Source organism: Exserohilum turcica (assembly GCF_000359705.1).
Source record: "Exserohilum turcica Et28A unplaced genomic scaffold SETTUscaffold_8, whole genome shotgun sequence".
NCBI lineage: Eukaryota > Fungi > Ascomycota > Dothideomycetes > Pleosporales > Pleosporaceae > Exserohilum > Exserohilum turcicum.
Genome location: NW_007360299.1, coordinates 1406821 through 1424602, shown reverse-complemented (window position 1 = coordinate 1424602; position 17782 = coordinate 1406821). Strand labels below are relative to the sequence as shown.

At 55.8% G+C, this 17782-nt stretch overlaps 7 protein-coding genes across 7 annotated transcripts; 4 read left to right on the top strand and 3 right to left on the bottom strand.

The window, feature by feature from the left end:
* Nucleotides 1-193: 193 nt before the first annotated feature.
* SETTUDRAFT_166010 (uncharacterized protein) lies at nt 194-1413 on the bottom strand. Its single transcript, XM_008032831.1, has one exon. It carries the CDS (start codon nt 1400-1402, stop codon nt 449-451), a length of 954 nt encoding a protein of 317 aa, XP_008031022.1. The 5' UTR covers nt 1403-1413; the 3' UTR covers nt 194-448.
* Nucleotides 1414-3385: 1972 nt separating this feature from the next.
* On the top strand, nt 3386-5242 carry SETTUDRAFT_143261 (uncharacterized protein; the record flags this gene model as incomplete). Its single annotated transcript, XM_008032830.1, has 1 exon — nt 3386-5242. One exon carries the CDS (start codon nt 3386-3388, stop codon nt 5240-5242), a length of 1857 nt encoding a protein of 618 aa, XP_008031021.1.
* A 1135-nt stretch (nt 5243-6377) lies between these two features.
* On the bottom strand, nt 6378-7604 carry SETTUDRAFT_59882 (uncharacterized protein; the record flags this gene model as incomplete). Its single annotated transcript, XM_008032549.1, has 2 exons — nt 6378-6634; nt 6686-7604. Coding segments are annotated over 2 exons (1176 nt in total), but the record flags the coding sequence as incomplete, so codon positions are not given.
* Nucleotides 7605-10298: 2694 nt separating this feature from the next.
* SETTUDRAFT_166008 (uncharacterized protein) lies at nt 10299-11357 on the top strand. Its single transcript, XM_008032829.1, has 2 exons — nt 10299-10885; nt 10941-11357. Exons 1-2 carry the CDS (start codon nt 10455-10457, stop codon nt 11110-11112), a joined length of 603 nt encoding a protein of 200 aa, XP_008031020.1. The 5' UTR covers nt 10299-10454; the 3' UTR covers nt 11113-11357.
* A 577-nt stretch (nt 11358-11934) lies between these two features.
* Nucleotides 11935-12540, bottom strand: SETTUDRAFT_23991 (uncharacterized protein; the record flags this gene model as incomplete). The annotated part of the gene is made up of 1 exon (XM_008032435.1): nt 11935-12540. The coding sequence occupies one exon, from the start codon at nt 12538-12540 to the stop codon at nt 11935-11937; it is 606 nt and encodes a 201-aa protein (XP_008030626.1).
* Nucleotides 12541-12986: 446 nt separating this feature from the next.
* SETTUDRAFT_143255 (uncharacterized protein) lies at nt 12987-14572 on the top strand (the record flags this gene model as incomplete). Its single annotated transcript, XM_008032828.1, has 3 exons — nt 12987-13106; nt 13160-13326; nt 13389-14572. Exons 1-3 carry the CDS (start codon nt 13069-13071, stop codon nt 14570-14572), a joined length of 1389 nt encoding a protein of 462 aa, XP_008031019.1. The 5' UTR covers nt 12987-13068.
* Nucleotides 14573-15312: 740 nt separating this feature from the next.
* SETTUDRAFT_166007 (uncharacterized protein) lies at nt 15313-17165 on the top strand. The gene is made up of 2 exons (XM_008032827.1): nt 15313-15614; nt 15691-17165. Exons 1-2 carry the CDS (start codon nt 15534-15536, stop codon nt 16891-16893), a joined length of 1284 nt encoding a protein of 427 aa, XP_008031018.1. The 5' UTR covers nt 15313-15533; the 3' UTR covers nt 16894-17165.
* The last annotated feature ends 617 nt before the right edge of the window (nt 17166-17782 follow it).

The window sequence follows — 17782 nt, the reverse complement described above, 5'->3', positions numbered from 1 at the left end:
TGTACCAAACATAGCCTCCAAGGCTACCGTTTGATATGTATGTAAGGGGGTGGGGTAAAGCAAAAAAAGAAGAAGAAGAATAATAGACTGTTAGACCAGACATTACGCAAAAAAATCACGCGCATCCGAAAAACGCAGAGAAGTGAAGCGAGAAAATCAAAAAAAGCCAGTGAGCTAAGGATATGTCTCATCCGCCCAGTACCTCGAGCGAGGCGGAGAAGGGAAAATATTTGTGTTTGTGTGTTGCGGCCGTGGATATTCTAGAACAAAGGAAACGGTCGTACGACGTCGAAATCGCATTCGACGTAATGTTCCATTTTGCGCCACGAGGTAATGCAGACCGTTATCCTTCTACGCGAAACGCCAAATTGAATGCAATGAATAGGGTGCGTATGCGTTTTGACGCAGTGAAAAAGAAAGGTTAATGGGTATTGACTCGTGAGTCTGGTTAGGATGCCTCCAAAGCATCAATCGAGGCATGGAGATATCGGATGCGCTCTTCAAAGGGCGAGCCGAGTGGGGTGAGATTCTCGTGGGGCTTCAGGCCTGACTCTCGGTACGATATCCACTGGCCAGGGAGATGTGGGCGAAACTCTTTTCCAGGGCTTGTAGGTTTGCTTTGGTTGTCTACTTTGCCAGACTCGTTGGCTCGCCGGACCTGTTCTGGGCCCTCGAAATGTACTCCGCTGTCGCGGTCAACCATTCGATTGGTTTCCGAGAAGAAGGGCGAGTCTAAAGCGTCAATGGTATGCTGCAGCGGACTCCAGGGACTGAGGAGACCCCTCGATTCATCTGCCGCGGCGACTTCGTTGTCGTCTTCCAAAACGAGTACGCGGCCGCCTAGCTTGACGTCGTTGACATTGACCTTGTACTCGAGTGCCTTCTGACCGTCCTTGATCAGCTGTTCTGTCCATCCCAGACACTTTCTTAGGCTCTGGTTCATCTTCTGGCTGTCGTTTAGCATATCGCGATGCTTGGAGAGATCAAGTTGAAGACGCTTCTCATCCCGCGTGCGATGTGCTTCATCGCGCTTTAGCTGCGCGCTAGGACTCAATGCACTATCGTCAAGTGAAGAATCACTGCTTTCTGGCTCCTCTTCCTCCTGTTCTTCTTCTTCTTCCTCTTCTTCATCGTCTTCTTCATCATGCGTCTCTTCTTCAGACATATCCGAAAGGTCACCCCTACTACTGGCCCCAATGGCTGAGCTGTCGCTGGGGAAGTCAATCGTGGTGGCAGTAAAGTGACCGGCTCGACTCATGCGGCGAAAGCGTCTGATTTCGGCCTTTTGTTTCCGTACCTCCTTTTCTAGAGACCGGTTGATGGCAAGGAGCGATGAGTTGCTGATTTCGAGATCGAGTACTTTTCGTTCGCGTCGTGCGTTTGCTGCAAGCTCGTTCATCATCTCGAGCGCACTCTTGGTGTCGTTGGTTCGTGTGGGGCTTGCCGACTTTGGAGAGTTGAGTGGAGAGAAGGCAGTGTAGCGGGGAGAGGCCGAAGCTGCATGCTCGGGTGAGGGCGTGCTGGCAGCGGCACTCTTCTCAGCATGCAGCGGGCTGGGTGTCATGGCGGGGGGCTCGTTGGCCGAAACCTTCCTCAGGCTGGTCACCGAGTCAATCGACGAAAGACTGGAGCTTTTGGCGTGGCCTCCCCCCCGCTTGATCATGGACGCAGTGCTCGACCTCCGCCTGGTCACGTCGGAGGCGTCCGAGGTGTGAGGGCCGCCGAGAATAGCCATGGGGGAGTTGTTTGCACTTGCCGAGCTTCCTCCTCTGCTCAGAGCCGGTCGAACCTGCGAGGCACCCTTGCGGTATGAGAGGTGTGCCCAGTCCCTGTTGGGCGAGGGCGGGCGCAGCGACGCGCCATGGGCCGTGGCAGGTGGGGGCAGTGGTTCAGGCGAGGTGGGAATGGGCGGCGGGGTAAGGATTGGCGGGCGGTCTCTCGGTTCGGAGAGCGAGTCTGCGTGGAAGAACTTGCTTTCGGAGGGCGCTCTGCCCAGCGAGGACAGGGGCGGGGAGGGCACGCTGTGGCGGGGGCTGTCGTCTTGTCGGCCGTCAGCATAGAAAAAGGTGGGCGTCCTCTTGACGGGGGCGGGTGCGGGGGTGGGCTGTTCGTGCGGGCGGGCGTCGTTGGCATGGAAGAATAGGGGCGATGAGTCTTTCCTGGCGCCCGCGTCGGCGGGCGCGTGATTGTACACGCTGGCCAGCGGGGGCCGCGCAGCTGGCGTGGCATAGCTGCTGGGTCCTGGAGTGCTGCGCGGGCGAGCGGCGGCGGCACTGCTCTTGCCGACGGCGCTGTGGGCGGTGGCGTGGTGCTCGCGGAGGGGGAAGTCTACCGTGGAGCTGGGGCGCGACGGCGTCGAGGCGCTGTCGGGGGCGGCGCGCGACTTCCTCGACGACGACGAGCGGGTCGAGATGTTGGAGCTGACGTAGGGGCGGGCAGCGGCGAGGCCATCGCTGGCAGCGGCGGCAGCACCAGCAGCACCAGCACCAGCAGCACCAGCGTGGACGGGCGCGGACGGGCGCGGGGCTGGGCTGGCGGCGGTGCGCGTGGTGCGCGAGCTCTGGGAGCTGACGGTCGACGAGGCCGACGAGGCAACGGCCAGTCGAGGGGCCAAGGGCGTCTTCGCAGGAGCGGGTCGGTTACTAGCGAGCGTCGGCTTCAGTGGCCGTGGGTTGTTGCGGTCGGGTCGTTCGATGGGCATTCTCCAGGGCGGCGCGGGCTACTGTGTGGGATCGGGGCGGCGGATGCAGAGGGGGCTCATGGCCTTGGGGGCGGGCAAGGCAATGGGCGGGATGCGGGCGAAGGGCGGTGTTGACGATGGTTGTTGATGGCCGCCGCCGCTAGCTGCGTGTCGGGTGTCGACAGGGTCACGACAGCCTCGCTTTGCGTGTGAGCGCCCCACTTCTACAATGGGCGCGGTCGGGGATGCAGGCTGATTGGCGTCGGGCCCATGGTCAGCGGCCCAGGACTGCAGCGGAAGAGGGCGCGTTCGTGGGCGCGAGGGAGCAACAGTCGGTGGGCGTGCGTGTGCGTGGGTGCTGCTGGCGTTGCGAGGCGAACGACGTCTGCTGGCCCTGGCCCGTCCTCGAGCGTTTCACGCCCCGCTAGGCCCAAACCGGCCCAGGCGTCGAGGCGCGTCATGACCTCGCCCATCCCGGCCATCCCTCCTCCCTCCCTCCCTCCCTCCCTCCCCCCCCCCTCGCCCGCCCATGTCGCGCGTCGCAGCGGGCCACACCCCCCCGTCCTTGTCGCCCTCCGCCCTCTCCCAAGATGACTCCCCACTTGGCTCCGTGAGCCAGGCAGGGTCTGCCCCTTTGCCCTCTCCACGCCCACCGCCATCATGACCTCGCCCGCCACAAGTGACATCAGGAGGCCCGTCAGCCCAATGCGCGCACCGTCTCGCGATGCCCCCGAGCACGCGCACGAGCACGAGCACGAGCACGAGTCCCTCAAATACCATCTGCTGGGCCCCTCGCTCACCAAGGCCGGCCAGGACTCGGTCGACCAGGCAAAGGTCTCCGAGATCATCTACCACGCCTCCAAGGGCTCCAAGTTCTTCAACAACGAGGAGGCCAAGGACAGGACGCTGACCGACAAGATCGAGAGGATCCTCGCCAAGAAGCGTGCGCTCGAGAAGCTTGACCTGACCTCCGACATGCGCAGGGCCGATGACTACATCGCCGAGCTCGAGCTGGGCCGCGATCTGAGCCAGGTCGTCGTCCATCTCGATTGCGATGCCTTCTACGCCGCCGTCGAGGAGCTCGACCGACCCGAGCTCAAAGACGTTCCCTTTGCCGTTGGCAAGGGCGTGCTGACCACATGCAACTATCACGCAAGGAAGTTTGGCTGCCGCTCCGGCATGGCCGGCTTCGTCGCCATGAAGCTCTGTCCGCAGCTTATCTGCGTTCCCATGAACTTTGCAAAGTACTCGGCCAAGGCTGAAGAGGTCCGCGAAGTCCTGGCCTTGTATGATGCCAATTTCGAGAGTGCCAGCTGTGACGAGGCCTACCTCAACCTTACCGAGTACTGCCAAAAACACCACATGACGCCCCAAGAAGCTGTCAGCCAAATGCGTGCCGACGTCTATGAAAAGGCCAAAATCACCGTGTCTGCTGGTATCGCCGCCAACGCGAAGCTGGCCAAGATCTGCTCCAACAAGAACAAGCCCAATGGCCAGTTTTTGCTTCCCAGTGACAGACAGACTATCATGGAGTTTATGAGAACGCTGCCCACGCGCAAGGTCAACGGCATCGGCCGTGTCTTTGAACGAGAGCTAGACGCTATAGGCGTCAAGACATGCGGCGACATTCATGCCCACCGAGCGTATCTAGCAAAGCTTTTCGGCCAGAAAGCCTTTCAGTTTCTCATGCAATGCTACCTTGGCCTTGGGCGTACCGTCATCAAGCGAGCAGAAGATTACGAGCGTAAAAGTGTCGGCACAGAAACCACTTTCAAAGAGTTACAGGCTCCAGACGCTCTTCGCGACAAGCTCCGTCAGATCGCGGAGGAGCTGGAAGGCGACCTCAAGCGTACAGAATACAAAGGCCGCACACTCTGCATCAAGATCAAACTTCACACATACGAAGTGCACACGCGGCAGACCACGCCACCCTTTGCTATCCACAAAGCAGACGACTTGTTCAAGTACGGTCTACCGATGCTCGAGAAGCTGATGAAGGAAATACCCAATATGCGGCTGCGACTAATGGGCCTGCGCGTTACGCATATCATCAGCACCAAGAAGCCTGGAATCGACTTCTTTGGCCGAGCCGCCAAGAAACCCTACTCGACTGCGAAGACGCCCGCCTCCAAAGACGATGAAGTTTGGGAAACATGGCCAGAGGAGGAGTTCGAAGAAGCAGCGCGGCAAGAACGAAACGACGAGATGAACGAGCTGGAGAAGCTGTCCCAAGAGCACGAACAACAACAACAACAGCAGCAGCAGCAGCATGGAAATGAGACTACGACCACCACACAATGGCAATGCCCCATCTGTAATATTCCGCAAGCCCCAGACGACGCAAGCTTCAATGCCCATATTGACTTTTGTCTTTCCAAGCAAACAATCAAGGAAGCCGTCAAGTCGACGACACCACCACTCTCAGCCCGCGAAAGACAAGCCAGTGCTTCAAAATCAATGCCCAAAAAGGGAAAGCGTGGACGCCCGAGAAACGATACCCTTCCTTCTGAGCAAGAGGCTCGCGAGAAGCGGAGAGGCTTTTTCTCATTGGGCAATGGGTGAATTTCCCGACCATGGGCAATATTTATGCAGCAACGACCAACAAGAAAATTTACAACATTACCATATTCAATGCACACACTTTTTTTCCGGTTCGCCAATCTTTACATGCTGACCAAGCCCGCATTCCAGAAAACATTCACCCATCATGTTGATTGTTGAACATGCTAAGCGTCATGCCATGAAAAATCCTAGATTAAGCGAGAATCAAATGTTAAAATAGAAGAGAATACAAAAAGAAAGAGGGGAAGGGGGTATCCGTCAACTCGAGTTCCATGGACCCGTCATTTCCCGGAGCCCCTTTTTTTCTTCACCCCTGACCCAGAGAACTAAAAAAAAGACACCCGTATTAATCCCATCCACTCCTTTCATGCGTCCTTCTGTGATGACTTCTTGCTGCCGTTCCGTCTTCCCTCCTCTCACCACCCATGACGCCACTTCCAAGCACGGAACCGTCCCTAAACTGCGCATTCGCATTACTCTCCGTGTATCCGGGCGGAACCGGCCACTGCATCTCACTCGACTCAAACGGATAGCTTCCTAGGTCTGTATTCAGGCTGTCGCTATGACTGCGCACCGAACTATTCAGCGGATGCGGCAACATGGACGCTTCCTGACGGTCCAGGAAAGACGAGTCCCCGTGAAAGTCGGGTCGCGTCAGCCGAAACGTGTCTTCCACGCGAGGCTGATCGGCAGGAGGACGAAGACCTGATTCCTGCTGCCGGGCCAATGAGTCTATGCCTGGGCTCAAGGTACTCGTGGTAATTGTGTTGTTGTCGCGCGTTGCCCGTGGCCCAAAAGTCTCGCCTTGCAATCTTGGTTTCCGATCATGCAACCCCTCTGGCATCGCATTTGTGTGCTCATGATCCGAACTGGTTCTGGTATTGTGTGAGAGGGATAAATTGTCGATCTTCTCCCCCAGACGTTGAATTTCGTTTTGCATCAGGGTTGCACCATCAAGACTGGGTGGTGGTGGGGGTAGCGCATGTTGAGGTGGTGGACTGGGGAAAGAATGGCTTACAGCTTCAGCATTGCGCGAGTCTCCGCGGCGGCTGGTCCGCTCGCTGGTCAATGGAGCTTCTAGTTCTACCGGTGCGTTTGGAATGGGCATAGGGTCCCAGGAGCGCTGCCAGCACCACGAGCGATGTTGCGTGGCTTCTAGATGCTCCGTCTGACCATGGTTAACCCATTCAGGCATGCGCTTGAGATCCGTGTTGAGGAAGTAGCGGACGCCTTCGGTGTGCTTGAGGCCTTGAACGTCGATGGACAGGGTGGATAGCACTTGAAGGGTGCCATAGAGAAGCACCCACCGGCCAAGACGTGCTTCGCGAGGCGACATATGCCTTAGATCCGTCATAATTTCGAATTGTTCGAATTTGTCGATCAGTGTAGACCCTAGTATCACATGTCAATTCAAGTCACACGCAGCTCTTGGTGCCAGCTCACCGTTGAAGTTTGCATCCAGCTTTTCAATGTTGGTCGCATCGGTGAATATGATGGAAAGCTGCAAGTGAGCTTTTGCGTCTTTTGTGGCATCCTTGGGCTTTTCCTTCTTGAGCGATGCAAAGAAGCCCTTCTTTTCTTTTTCCTTGACGCCCTTCGGTACCTCCCTGGGTAGCAATGGATACGGGTGCGGTATATGTGCATATCCACTCTTTACGTCATACGTGACCAGGATGTCCGTCATCCCAAGCTCTGGTAGGTCTGCGTTGAATCCATCGATCCTTCGGTGTGACATCTCCCATTTCCTGGTTGCGCGTTCCTCGCGCGGGTTCCAAATCACATCTCGGTCCACGAGGTAATCGTATAGAGATCCAAAGTCTTCCTGCAGCCCCTGGACAATCTTCCGGTTGAGCCAGGGCCTGTCTGAACTTGGTGGCCAGTTGCCATAGATGCGTGTAAAGTGAGAAATGAGAAATTGACGAAAACTTTGGTAACTCTGGTACACTGGGCTGCTGGTGGCCTTTGGTGTATCCTCCCACAGATCATTGAAGTCGAAAGTAGCCAGCTTGTCTTCGGCTTCCATGATGCGGAGCTGTAGCGTTTTCCCAGCTATCCCCAGATTCCTTCTCGTAACGACAGACAGGCGCTTGAAATCTGGACGTTCTTCAAGCTCCGGCGTCATAAGACCAGCCAAGTGGACAAAGCTCTCGAGGTAGCCTTGTCTCCATCTGACAGTATCCTGCTCCGCCCATGCCAGAAGCCCCAAGGCATGTCGGACGTTGTTACGCAAGTCATCTAATCCGTGTTGGCTTAAATAATTTGTGATCATTTGTACGCTACGTTCCCGAGCTGACATGCCTGGTCTGGCATCCAAGTCAAGGTCGTACATGACTTGTATCTCTTGCTGTAGCGTGCACAGCATCTCATACACGTCTGATCCAACGATGGGTTTACCATGCAGCATTGCTAGAAAATTGCGAATAGCAACAAAGTGTAGCCTTTGTGCCTGAGGTGTCTTGACTGTGCTCGGTGCTGTGAACCATATTTCATGCGTGACAGGACAGCCTACATGAGGGGCTTCGGGCCGATGCTGGTTGCGGGAAGCAGCTCTAGGATTCATACTGGAATGTGCTTGCTCGATATTGAAGGGTGGTGGTGGGGATATTCCACCTGGAGATGTCGGGCGCAACATACGTGTAGGCGGGGGAAGATTTGTTGGAAAACGTTCAGGCGGCGCGTTGGCGCTTCCTGGGAGCGACCATTCATCAACATCATTATCGTCTATTTGACTGTAGCGTAGAGTGTTGTTCAACCAGGTGGATCCTGCGTTTTGCAGTACTTCTAGCTCTGCTCTCATGGAGGGTGTGGGGCGATCCTCGTCCATTTGCTCTTCTTTGAAGTAGATGAGCACGCTGCCGTGCTGCATGTCTTCATCCTAGCGTACTTGATTAGTTCAAGTGTATTGTGAATGGGTCGGCCAAGAGTTACATATTCAAAGCCACCATAGGGGCGCATCCCGTCTCTGCCTCCTTGCCAGACTTTGAAGTTCACCCATGTCTTCTGGTTAGGCGACAAGACGTGCGAAGCCGCCGAATCTGATCGAAAGGCCGGGGGTGCTGATGGAGGCGCGACCGATTTTTTGGGTGGGACGCCTCCCCCTCTACCACGAGGTGCTTTTATGTCCTTGCCTTTGTTCTGAAACTTCATGTTCTCTCTGCCTTGCAACGATTTGTCCGACACGGAGGCCGAATCAGCCGCTGGTGACTTTAGGTGATGGGATCGACTGTCAGATGACGCATCCGTGTTGTGACTGGAGATTGTGAGTGAACGAGCGATTCCGCTCCTTGAATTGCTGGTGCTGGTGCTGGGCGACTGATGCCATTCTGCGAAGGCATCGTGCCTTTCGTAGTAGGGGTCAGGAGCTTTGCCTTTTGCCAAATCCCTCTTTTCTTTTTTCTCGACTTCCTTTTGCTGCACCTTTCGGCTTCGTGCGCCTCGTGCCGACATGATTCAGCGGTGCCCCTGAGTCGTGTTCGAAGCGATATCCCCAAGGCCACCAGGGAAATGTCTGGAGACTGCACAAATGGGTAAAGAGGATCTCAGAGACGTGAATGCCTTGGGATCAGGCAGGCAGGCAGTATTGTTATCTGCTGTCTTGCCGGTTTCAAATGGCACTGCAATTTTGTGGAGTAGGCCAAGGATCATGAATAAGGAAACAATAAAGGCCAGGCGATCTGTTAAAATGTTTGCCTTCCGTTAAAACGGGAATAGAGAAGAATGCAGCTAAAAGAGTGTGCGGCTGCGCCACGACAAGGCATTGGAGAAATAAAGGGTCAGGTGAGAACACAAAAAGAATACCATGTAGGGTGGAAGGCGAGATATGTCGAGAACGAGCGCCTTGCGTGCGGGCGCATGGGCTGGAGCTGTATATATTGAATCTATTCTGGAAGGTTTATGTCGACCCATCCCGCTGCTCAGGATGCGGAGCACAGGTCAGTGTCGAATGCGGCCTGGCTGCTGATAAGAAAAGTTGTGCTACCGGCTGCTGCATGTTCAGCGCGAAGCGAGCAGCCACTGGGCAAAGCGAGCGCTCTGCAGGAGAGTTGCATATCCAGGTAGCGAGACCAATAGCAATGCTGATGTTGTGTGTGTCTGAGCTCACAAAGGCACAAGCCGGCTGATGTGCTGCTCCTGGGCGTCAGCAATCTCATCGCCCTGCAGCGAGAATCTGAAGAGCGGCTCGTGGAGCCTACAAAGGCAAGTGAGTGCAAAGGCGGCACGGCACGCGTAGGCTGCAGGCGGGGAAGCTGGGTGCATGTCGACGAGGTATACGGCCAAGGCCGTCATATATAGCATGTAGTACGCGCGCAATGTGCACAAACTCGGGACGGAACCAAGGCGCTCGGCGACCCTTGGACATGGAGGATGAGGGTGGGTAGACTAGGCACGCTCGGGCCCAGAGTGTTGGGTGATGAGCAACAGGCGTCGAAGGCCAGTCGGGGCCGGACAATGCTGGAGGGGGGCGGCATCCTTCGGCGCTCCTCGCAGCACCCGCGAATGAGGCGTCGACTGCGCGAGGGAGCGGGAAGTGGGCTGAAAACAAAGTGGATTGGGCGCCGACAGCTGTCGAGGGCGCGGGCGGCCCACTCTCCATGTGTGGGTGGACATGCTGCACCGGTGTCGTGCACGCGGAGCAACCGAGGACGCGCCGAGGGGGGGATCGTTGATGGACAGTTGGCGCTGCGGGCGCGTTTGGATGCAGCTGTTGGCGAGGGCACGTCGCGGAGCCATCAGGCCTGGTGGGTGAGTGGGTGAGTGGGTGAGAGGGTGTGTGGACAGCAGCAGCCTGAGGCCGTGGCCCGGGCGCGGGGTCGTGGTTGGCCAGAAATGCAGAAGGCACCACCCACCCCCAGCCACACTGTACCAGCCTCCCCCGCCATTCGTGCAGCAGGCATCGCGCCCAGTTTTCCGCCCATGATACGTCACATGTATACTCCCCCGACTGCAAGCCTGGTCGCATGTGGTAGCCCAATCGCACGACCCTCGAGCCCGCCGCCCTTCCACTTTCTTAAAAGCACTCGTTCCAACCCTTTCCCGTCAGCGAGTCGTCATCCTGCATCTTCTCTCGCTGTCACTGTCACTGTCACTGCCACTGCCTCTGTCGCAGTGCAGGAGGCCCTCCAACTCTCCAACTGCTGTCCTCTCACTGCAAACATCCTTTGCACATATATACACACACACACAGATACATACACACACCCCAACCGCCATCATGTCCATCTCCGGGCTGTCCTTCATCTTTTGGCGCCTCTTCCAGTTCGTCACCCTCGTGCCCACGCTGGGCATGCTGGCCTGGTTCGTCGACTGGTACAACTCGCGCAACCTCCTCACGCCGACGTCTATCCTCGTTCTCTTCATTGTATCTGTACTCGGAGCCGCATGGGTAGCCGCCACTCTCTTTCTCTACACGCGCGCCAGGCACTCGGCCAAGTTCGTGGCCTTTGTCGACCTTTTGTTCGTGGGCGCCTTTATCGGTGCTGTATACGAGCTCCGAGGCATTGCCGATGCAGACTGTTCCAACTGGGGCCGCACAGGTGCCTACAGCGCGGACTTGGGCTTGTTCACCATCTCTGGAAACACATACGGCCTCGATGTTAACCGCCAATGCGCCATGCTCAAGGCATCTTGGGCTTTTGGCATCATGTGAGTTGTATTCGGCGCATCAAACAAGTATACTGGCACTAACACGATAGCTCAGGAACATCATCTTTTTCTTCATCACTTCTATCCTGGCCCTACTGGTTCACCACCACTACCGTGATGATCGCGTCATCGTTAAGCGCGAAGTCCACCGATCTCGTCACGGCCACAGCCCACGCCACTCATCCCACCGCAGCCGCAGCAGGAGCCGACGCAGCTATGTCGTCTAAGCGCATGCCGCCATGTGTAATGAGTACCATCTGTTAATCGCAATGTCATGAGTATGAGAGTTTGGGACGCCGGAAGCTTTGGAGCCATGTGGTAGACGATTGTGATTAGATTACGAATTTCTTTGAAAATGTTCTTTTTTTTCTGCTAGTACCTGGAAGTACTCGGGGCAGATCTGGAATGAAGCAGCACTATAATGACGAATGTATGTATGAGGATATCCCCTAGTGTCAACAGTTTACTTTTTTTTCTCGATTTTTCTTTGTAGATAGTCCGATAATCTTGAAATGGACATATGATCAATCTCATCCAAAATAATCCAACAACCTACATAAGCACAGCCACGTCGACAATGCACACCTCCAAGTTGCTATCAAAACAAACAATAGGCTAATTGGACAAGTTAGCCGCCCAGGCGACAACGCACTCGAAGCTGGGATGTTCGTGGCTCGTGTACGGTGACGTGACTCGCACGACTACTTTCTCGCACCGCTACTCTCCGACCACCACACTAGTGCGCCCAATGTCACATGGGCGCTGTTTTGTTTTGAACAACGTCTAAAGGCTTTTCCCCACGGTCAGCACAAGACTTTGCTCACGGCCTCGGACATGTACTTGTCAACGTGAGTCATGAGAATGCGATTGATATCGGGTTTGTTTGTTTTTACAGATGCGTGGCGCGAGGACGTGTCCATGTCAGCTTCCACATAGATGCAATTCTTCTCTTTCTCCCGGTACTGGTACAAAGGTGTCTTTACAAATCCCATAGCCCATGCGATGCGGTGAGTGTCAGCGTCTGTCCACAAAAGCGTCGCTTGGTGCCACTACCACACTCTGAAAAGCGCCATGCCGCCCAGTCGCCGCTCGACACACTCTCTTGCTTCTAAAATGCCCCGGTCTGTCGTGATGAACATGCACTCTCCGGGATGCGTCAGTCCCTTGACATAGCTGGACTCGCGCGTCCTTGTGATCTTGCCCAGGTCTTCACTCGTCAGCCATATCCGCCGTGTGGGCTTCGACACTAGCTTCATGTTCTTCAGTACCGGCTCGTTCTGCCAGTACTTCAGCCCCAGCCATAATCTCCTCCGCGCCGGGTTCTCTGGTACGTGTACTTGGTGGTCGTGCTCTTCGCCCAGTGGGGCCTTTCCCTTGTTGCCTGGTGAATTCGCCATGGGGTAGGCAAGCCAGGGCTCGTCCTTGAGCTTCTGGGCCATTATTTCTAGTTGCTCGGGGTCTTGTTGTGCTTGGAGGAGAAAAGGCTTTGGTGGTGTGGGCCCGCCCAGTGTCACGGAAGAGAGAAAGCCTTCGCGCTGCAGCCCCAGCGCAATGTTGGTATGCATCTTGGAGACGGGTATTGACGTCAGCCCGAGGCGGGCTTTGGATGCATTTTGCATGTGCGAGCAGAAGTGTGCCAGGTTGACGAGAGACATGTCGGCGGCGTGGATAGGATTTTGCCCTCGATGGGCTGGCGACGGCGGGCGGGCGCGATGGCGGGGTAGGCTTTCCCAGGCGGCCGACTGACCAGGTGGCGGAGGGGGGGGGGGGGGCTCAATGCGATGCTCGACGCAGCGGCGAGGCTCAATTGCGCGTGATGGTGGTGTCGTCGGCAGAGGCTCGATGCAGCAAATTTCTGGATTGGCTCGGAGGTCCGCAAGTCACGGGTGGGTCGCGCGCCTCTCAGGCTGCGATTCGACGGAGCCCGCCCAGCGCCTACTAAACTCCCCACTAGCAGGCGGGCGCTTTGAGCACGACACAAATAGAAGCTCTCGCAGCCGTTGGGCGGAGCTATGTTCGGCTCCTATACCAGCCTTGCGCCCTATATATGCCGTTGCTTTCTTCATGTCTGGGCTTGGGTGCTACTTGACCATCTGCCGTCTGCCTGCAACTTGGCTGCCTGATACACATTATCATCTTGGACACCGGATTCACCCCAGACTCGCCCCAGACTCACTGCCACAATGCCTCCACAGCAGGGCGAAGTATCGCTCTTGACCCTGTGAGTAGGCTGCATCGCTCTGCAGACGCCGTCTCTCCTGACACTGCCAATAGCTTCGCCGATGTGCACTACTACATCTCCCCACCAGCCCAGATCCCCCCGCACCACCGCTTCGACAAGGGCTCGTATGTCTATCTCTACCACAACCCCATGCGCCAGAGCGGACGCATAGAGATAGCAAACCATGCAGGCACTCCCAACCAAGACGCCTTTGCCGGTCGTAAGTCCTTGCGCGGGTCGCCATGTACGCAGTGCAAGAAGCTGATGTCGGTTGTCGCACAGAGCTGGACACAGTCAAGATTGAACAGACATACAAGCACCCGTGCCTGTTCACACTCACAGTCGACGAGTTCCAAAGCCAAAATGGAAATGCAAGCCCCCACCAGGACATGTCGCAGTGGCATCTCCCGACGCCCGACCCGTCGAGCCAGGGCAAATACATGTACAGACTGCATACGGTGGACATGTATTTTTGGACGCCAGAGGATGCGAGTCTCTTTCTCGACTCGGTGCGGAGAGTGTTGCAGCCGCATCAGTTGCAAATCACACGCAACCCCAGCAGTGCCACGCCGACGCACTCGGAGCACAAGAACGATGCCATGAGCCCCGTCATTGCACGGCTGGAGAATGCCGCGATATCGCATACAAGCCGAAGCGCAAGCATCAGCACTACACAATCGTTCCCTGGCCCTCCAACCGCTGCCGCACCGACATCGCCGCCGCCAAGCGAGCAACCGCCCAACTACGCTCCAATGGCATACAACCCAGCTGCCCCCGCCGCGCCAGAGCCTATTGCCCACCGCGAAAAGACACCGCCGCCAGAAGATGCCACGGACGGAACGGGTCTGGGGACTGCTGCTGCGCATGATCAACATGCCGCGCAATACAGCAATCCGTTGCAGGCTTCGTTTGCTCCGCAGCCAACGTCTGGCTCATACTTTCCTGGACCGCCCGCCCCAGGACAGGGATTCACTGGCCCGCCAGGTGTGCAACGTACAGATACTGGGGGATCCGCGCCAAGTGCACCGCAGAGCGCGCCATCATTTGCTCCGCCACCATCTGCTCCTCCGCCAGGCCAGTTCAACCATACCCCACCACCACCGCCGCCCGTGAATCGGACGTCATCGATGCCTGCTCAGCAGTATGCCACGTACCCCAACTCGCCCGGCTTCCCCCCAGCCCCGCAGTCACCCCCACCTCACTCTGCCGTGCCTTCGCCTGGCTTCCCTCCGCAGCCGTATCAGCCAATGGCCTCTCCCGCCTACTCACAGTATCAGTACGGCAGCACGGCAGCACAGGGACAGAGCATGCATCAGCAGCTCTACAGGCCAACCGAGACGGAAGCCGCTGTGCATCACCACGAGAACCCAAACGGGCCGCAACGCAACTCCAACATCGGAAAACGGGTAGATAAAGTGGAGAAGGGCATTGGCAGTTTCTTGAAAAAGCTGGATAAGAAGTTCTGAGCAGCCTCGCAGCGCGCCGCGGTTTTTTGTTGTTGTTGTTGTTGTTGTTTCTATTTTGTCTTGTAACCATCTCTGAGCCCTTTTAGCAAGCGTAGACATTGAGCAGAGCGACGGCCGTATTATAATGAAATGGCCTATTGTCGCCCTAGATGTGTAATTCTCAGCCACACTTGTGCCGAAGTGGAAATGCATGCACATGTGGAAGTGCGATCATCATGCATGCAAGGGCCAATCACAAATAGGCGCTAACGTATCTCGTCTCTGTGTGTGTGTGCGCGCCTGGGAGGGCCCTAAAATAGTAGCAGGCTCCGGGCCATGGCAAGCCTGAGCCTGTGTAGGTTTGGCCTCGGCCGCTGATGTGAGGCATCTAGATCGCAAGGCCGATGATTACATAGCCGGCAGCTCTGTTGCGACATCAACGGGGCCCTCATCTGCGTTGCTGGAGTGCTGCGAGGCGCCTTGCCCTCTTGGACCTGGCCCGTCCAGCGTTCTCCTTAGCCCGTCCCCCCCCAAAAGAATCCTCCCCCAGCCACAGCCCCCCACCCCCCCTGGCCATCGCCTCCCTCCCAATCAGTCCAGCAACATTGCGTGCGCATCAACCCTCAGCCTGCTGCCAAGGCACGTATCCGGGCGCGGGCGCAGGCGCAGCCCAGAACATTGTCTGCGCCAATCTCCCCCCCCCGTTGCCTCTCCGTCGTCTGACCCTACACTATGTAAGCAGCTCCCACATCCAACACGTTATTAATCGCAAATATTGGTTTTCTCTACGCTAGCCTCGCCGTTTCAACCCAACCGCTCCCTATCTTCCTAGTGCGAAACAGGGCCGAGGACGCGGGCTTGCCGAAGCTTGGGCGATCTGCCTTACTCGGGACGAGTGATCTCATTGCGAAAACAAAGCTTCGTTAACACTTCTTGGTTGACTTGACACTCGTTCGGACCGGCACATGGGCCTACTGGTACCATGCTGTTACCTACCCGGCATCCAAGGCACCATGCTTTGGAGAGACGAGCCCTGTCCAAACAGGCCCGGACGTTTGTTGTGGTACGTCGAGTCCTGCTGCCTGCCGCACCCAAAACACCCTCCCCGACTCTGCTGTGACTGACCCGTTGCCATCTAGATTGGCGTCATTGCAGTAGTCATCTTCGCTATACTCATAATCACATACTTCACCACTCGGAAATTCCGCGCTTCTTCCCGCGGCACCCGGAAAGCACAGCAGGCCTCAAAAGACAAACTACCTTCGCTATTTTCCTGGAAGTACTTTCGCAAGCGCCCGCGCCGCAATGGCTACTCCACCACCCTGCAAGATACCGAATACCGCGGGAGCGCCAGTCGAGCAAGCGGTGAGATGAGTGGCGCGACACCAGCAGATCCTGAGAGGCAAATCGGCAGCACCGCTGCGAATGGCGTCGACCGGAATACATCGATTCGCAGCGTCATGACACTGCCCGCCTACTCTTCCGCCGCGAGGGAAAACGAAAGAGTGCTAGGACGCGAAGGCGAGCGAGCAGGCATGGACAACGTTATTGAGCTTCCAGAGACGCAAGACGAAGAGGAACGACTGCGAGAGGAAGAGATGGAGTCATTGTACCAAATACGATTAGCGCGACGAATTGAAGCAGCCGAACGAGAGGCACGCCGGCAAGCACGGAGAGAGGCGCGGGCACGAGGCGACGCCCAGGCACTCGCAGACATTCGACGGAGAGCAGAACAGGCAGCAGATCTCTCGATATCACAAATGCTCATCGCAGAGCACCAGGCCAGACAACGAAGCCGCGACCATCGCGTATCATCGGTAGCCTACGGCGATTTGGGCGTCGCAAGACACGACGGCACACGTCTCCGCGCAAACTCTTCCGAAAGCGACAACCGTCCTCTGCTCGACTCTGCCGCCTCTTTCTCGGGCGTAAGCGGAAGATCGCGTGGCTACACAGCCACGAGCAACGAAACACACCAACGCGGCCTCTCGGTAACTTCCCTTGCACAATCTGTGGAATCTCATGGGTCCGACGACTATGATTTTGCAGATGCTTCGCGCACAAACTCCCAAACACACTCGCATACCAACAGTGAGGGTTTCGAGGTAATTCCGCTACACCCAGAAACAAGCCATAGCGGAAGCAGTGCACCGTCACCACACGCAGATATACCAACAGAAGATGCCCCCGCGTATGAAGACCCACCCAACTACGAAAACCCGGTAAACGACCGAGCCCCGCAGTTACCAGCTCTTAATCTGGACCTGGAACGACTACCCAGCATACAAGTAACTACAGAACCAACGCCCGTTGATGGACGAGCACCATCCCCACTGCGATGATAGCTCTAACCAAATATATTATTCTTCAACAAGTGAAAAGAAACATTCATTCCTGATTTAACACGCACACATGTCGAGATAGTTGGATCATCATCGTTGTTGTTTTTTCTCTCTAGCCATTTGAAGGTCGTTTTCGCAAAAGGAGCATTCATTCTTAGTTTTTACCATCTTCATCAACGATTATACGAAGTCATGCTGGTGGATTCAGCCATATATATCCAAAACTTTGTACATAGCTTTTTTTTGCATCTTCATGAGTTTGCATAAGTAATATAGCACATACAATTGAATATTTGAAAAAATTGAGAGTTTACTTTCTCTAAGTACTTGGTGTTTTTTTGGATGAGTGGAGCTCAACGTATTGACGCTGGGGATTTCAAAATGGAATAGGGTATAGAATCTGTACAAGGTCACAGTGAAGTACCATTTCCATGAACTTCATATAATGGCAATAATCTTGGGTCGGCTTATTTGGTCTGATCGTTTATTTATATTCTACGTGATTTTGACATACTGACATGGCGGATGTCACAACGCAATAGAGTGCTTAATTGAAGATCACAGTGAGACACTGTACCTTGTACCTTGTTCGTTTTATGCGTGATTTCGGCGTTGCTAACGCGGTGGATTTCATAGCACAGTAGAGTACATAACATGTAGAAAAGGCAAAAGTGAGTTGCTATATCCTGTGCCTCATGCGATATAACTAGCCCCACCACAAAGTGCGCGCGACCACAAAGTGCGCGCGCGCCTTACAACCACCTCAACCTCAACGCGTCGTATCCCCACCACCATGGCTAATATTGAGGCTGCGCTTGCAGCTATTAATGCCCTAGGACCTGATGAGCCTTTTTCGTATACAGATATTGCAAAAAAATATGGTGTTGTT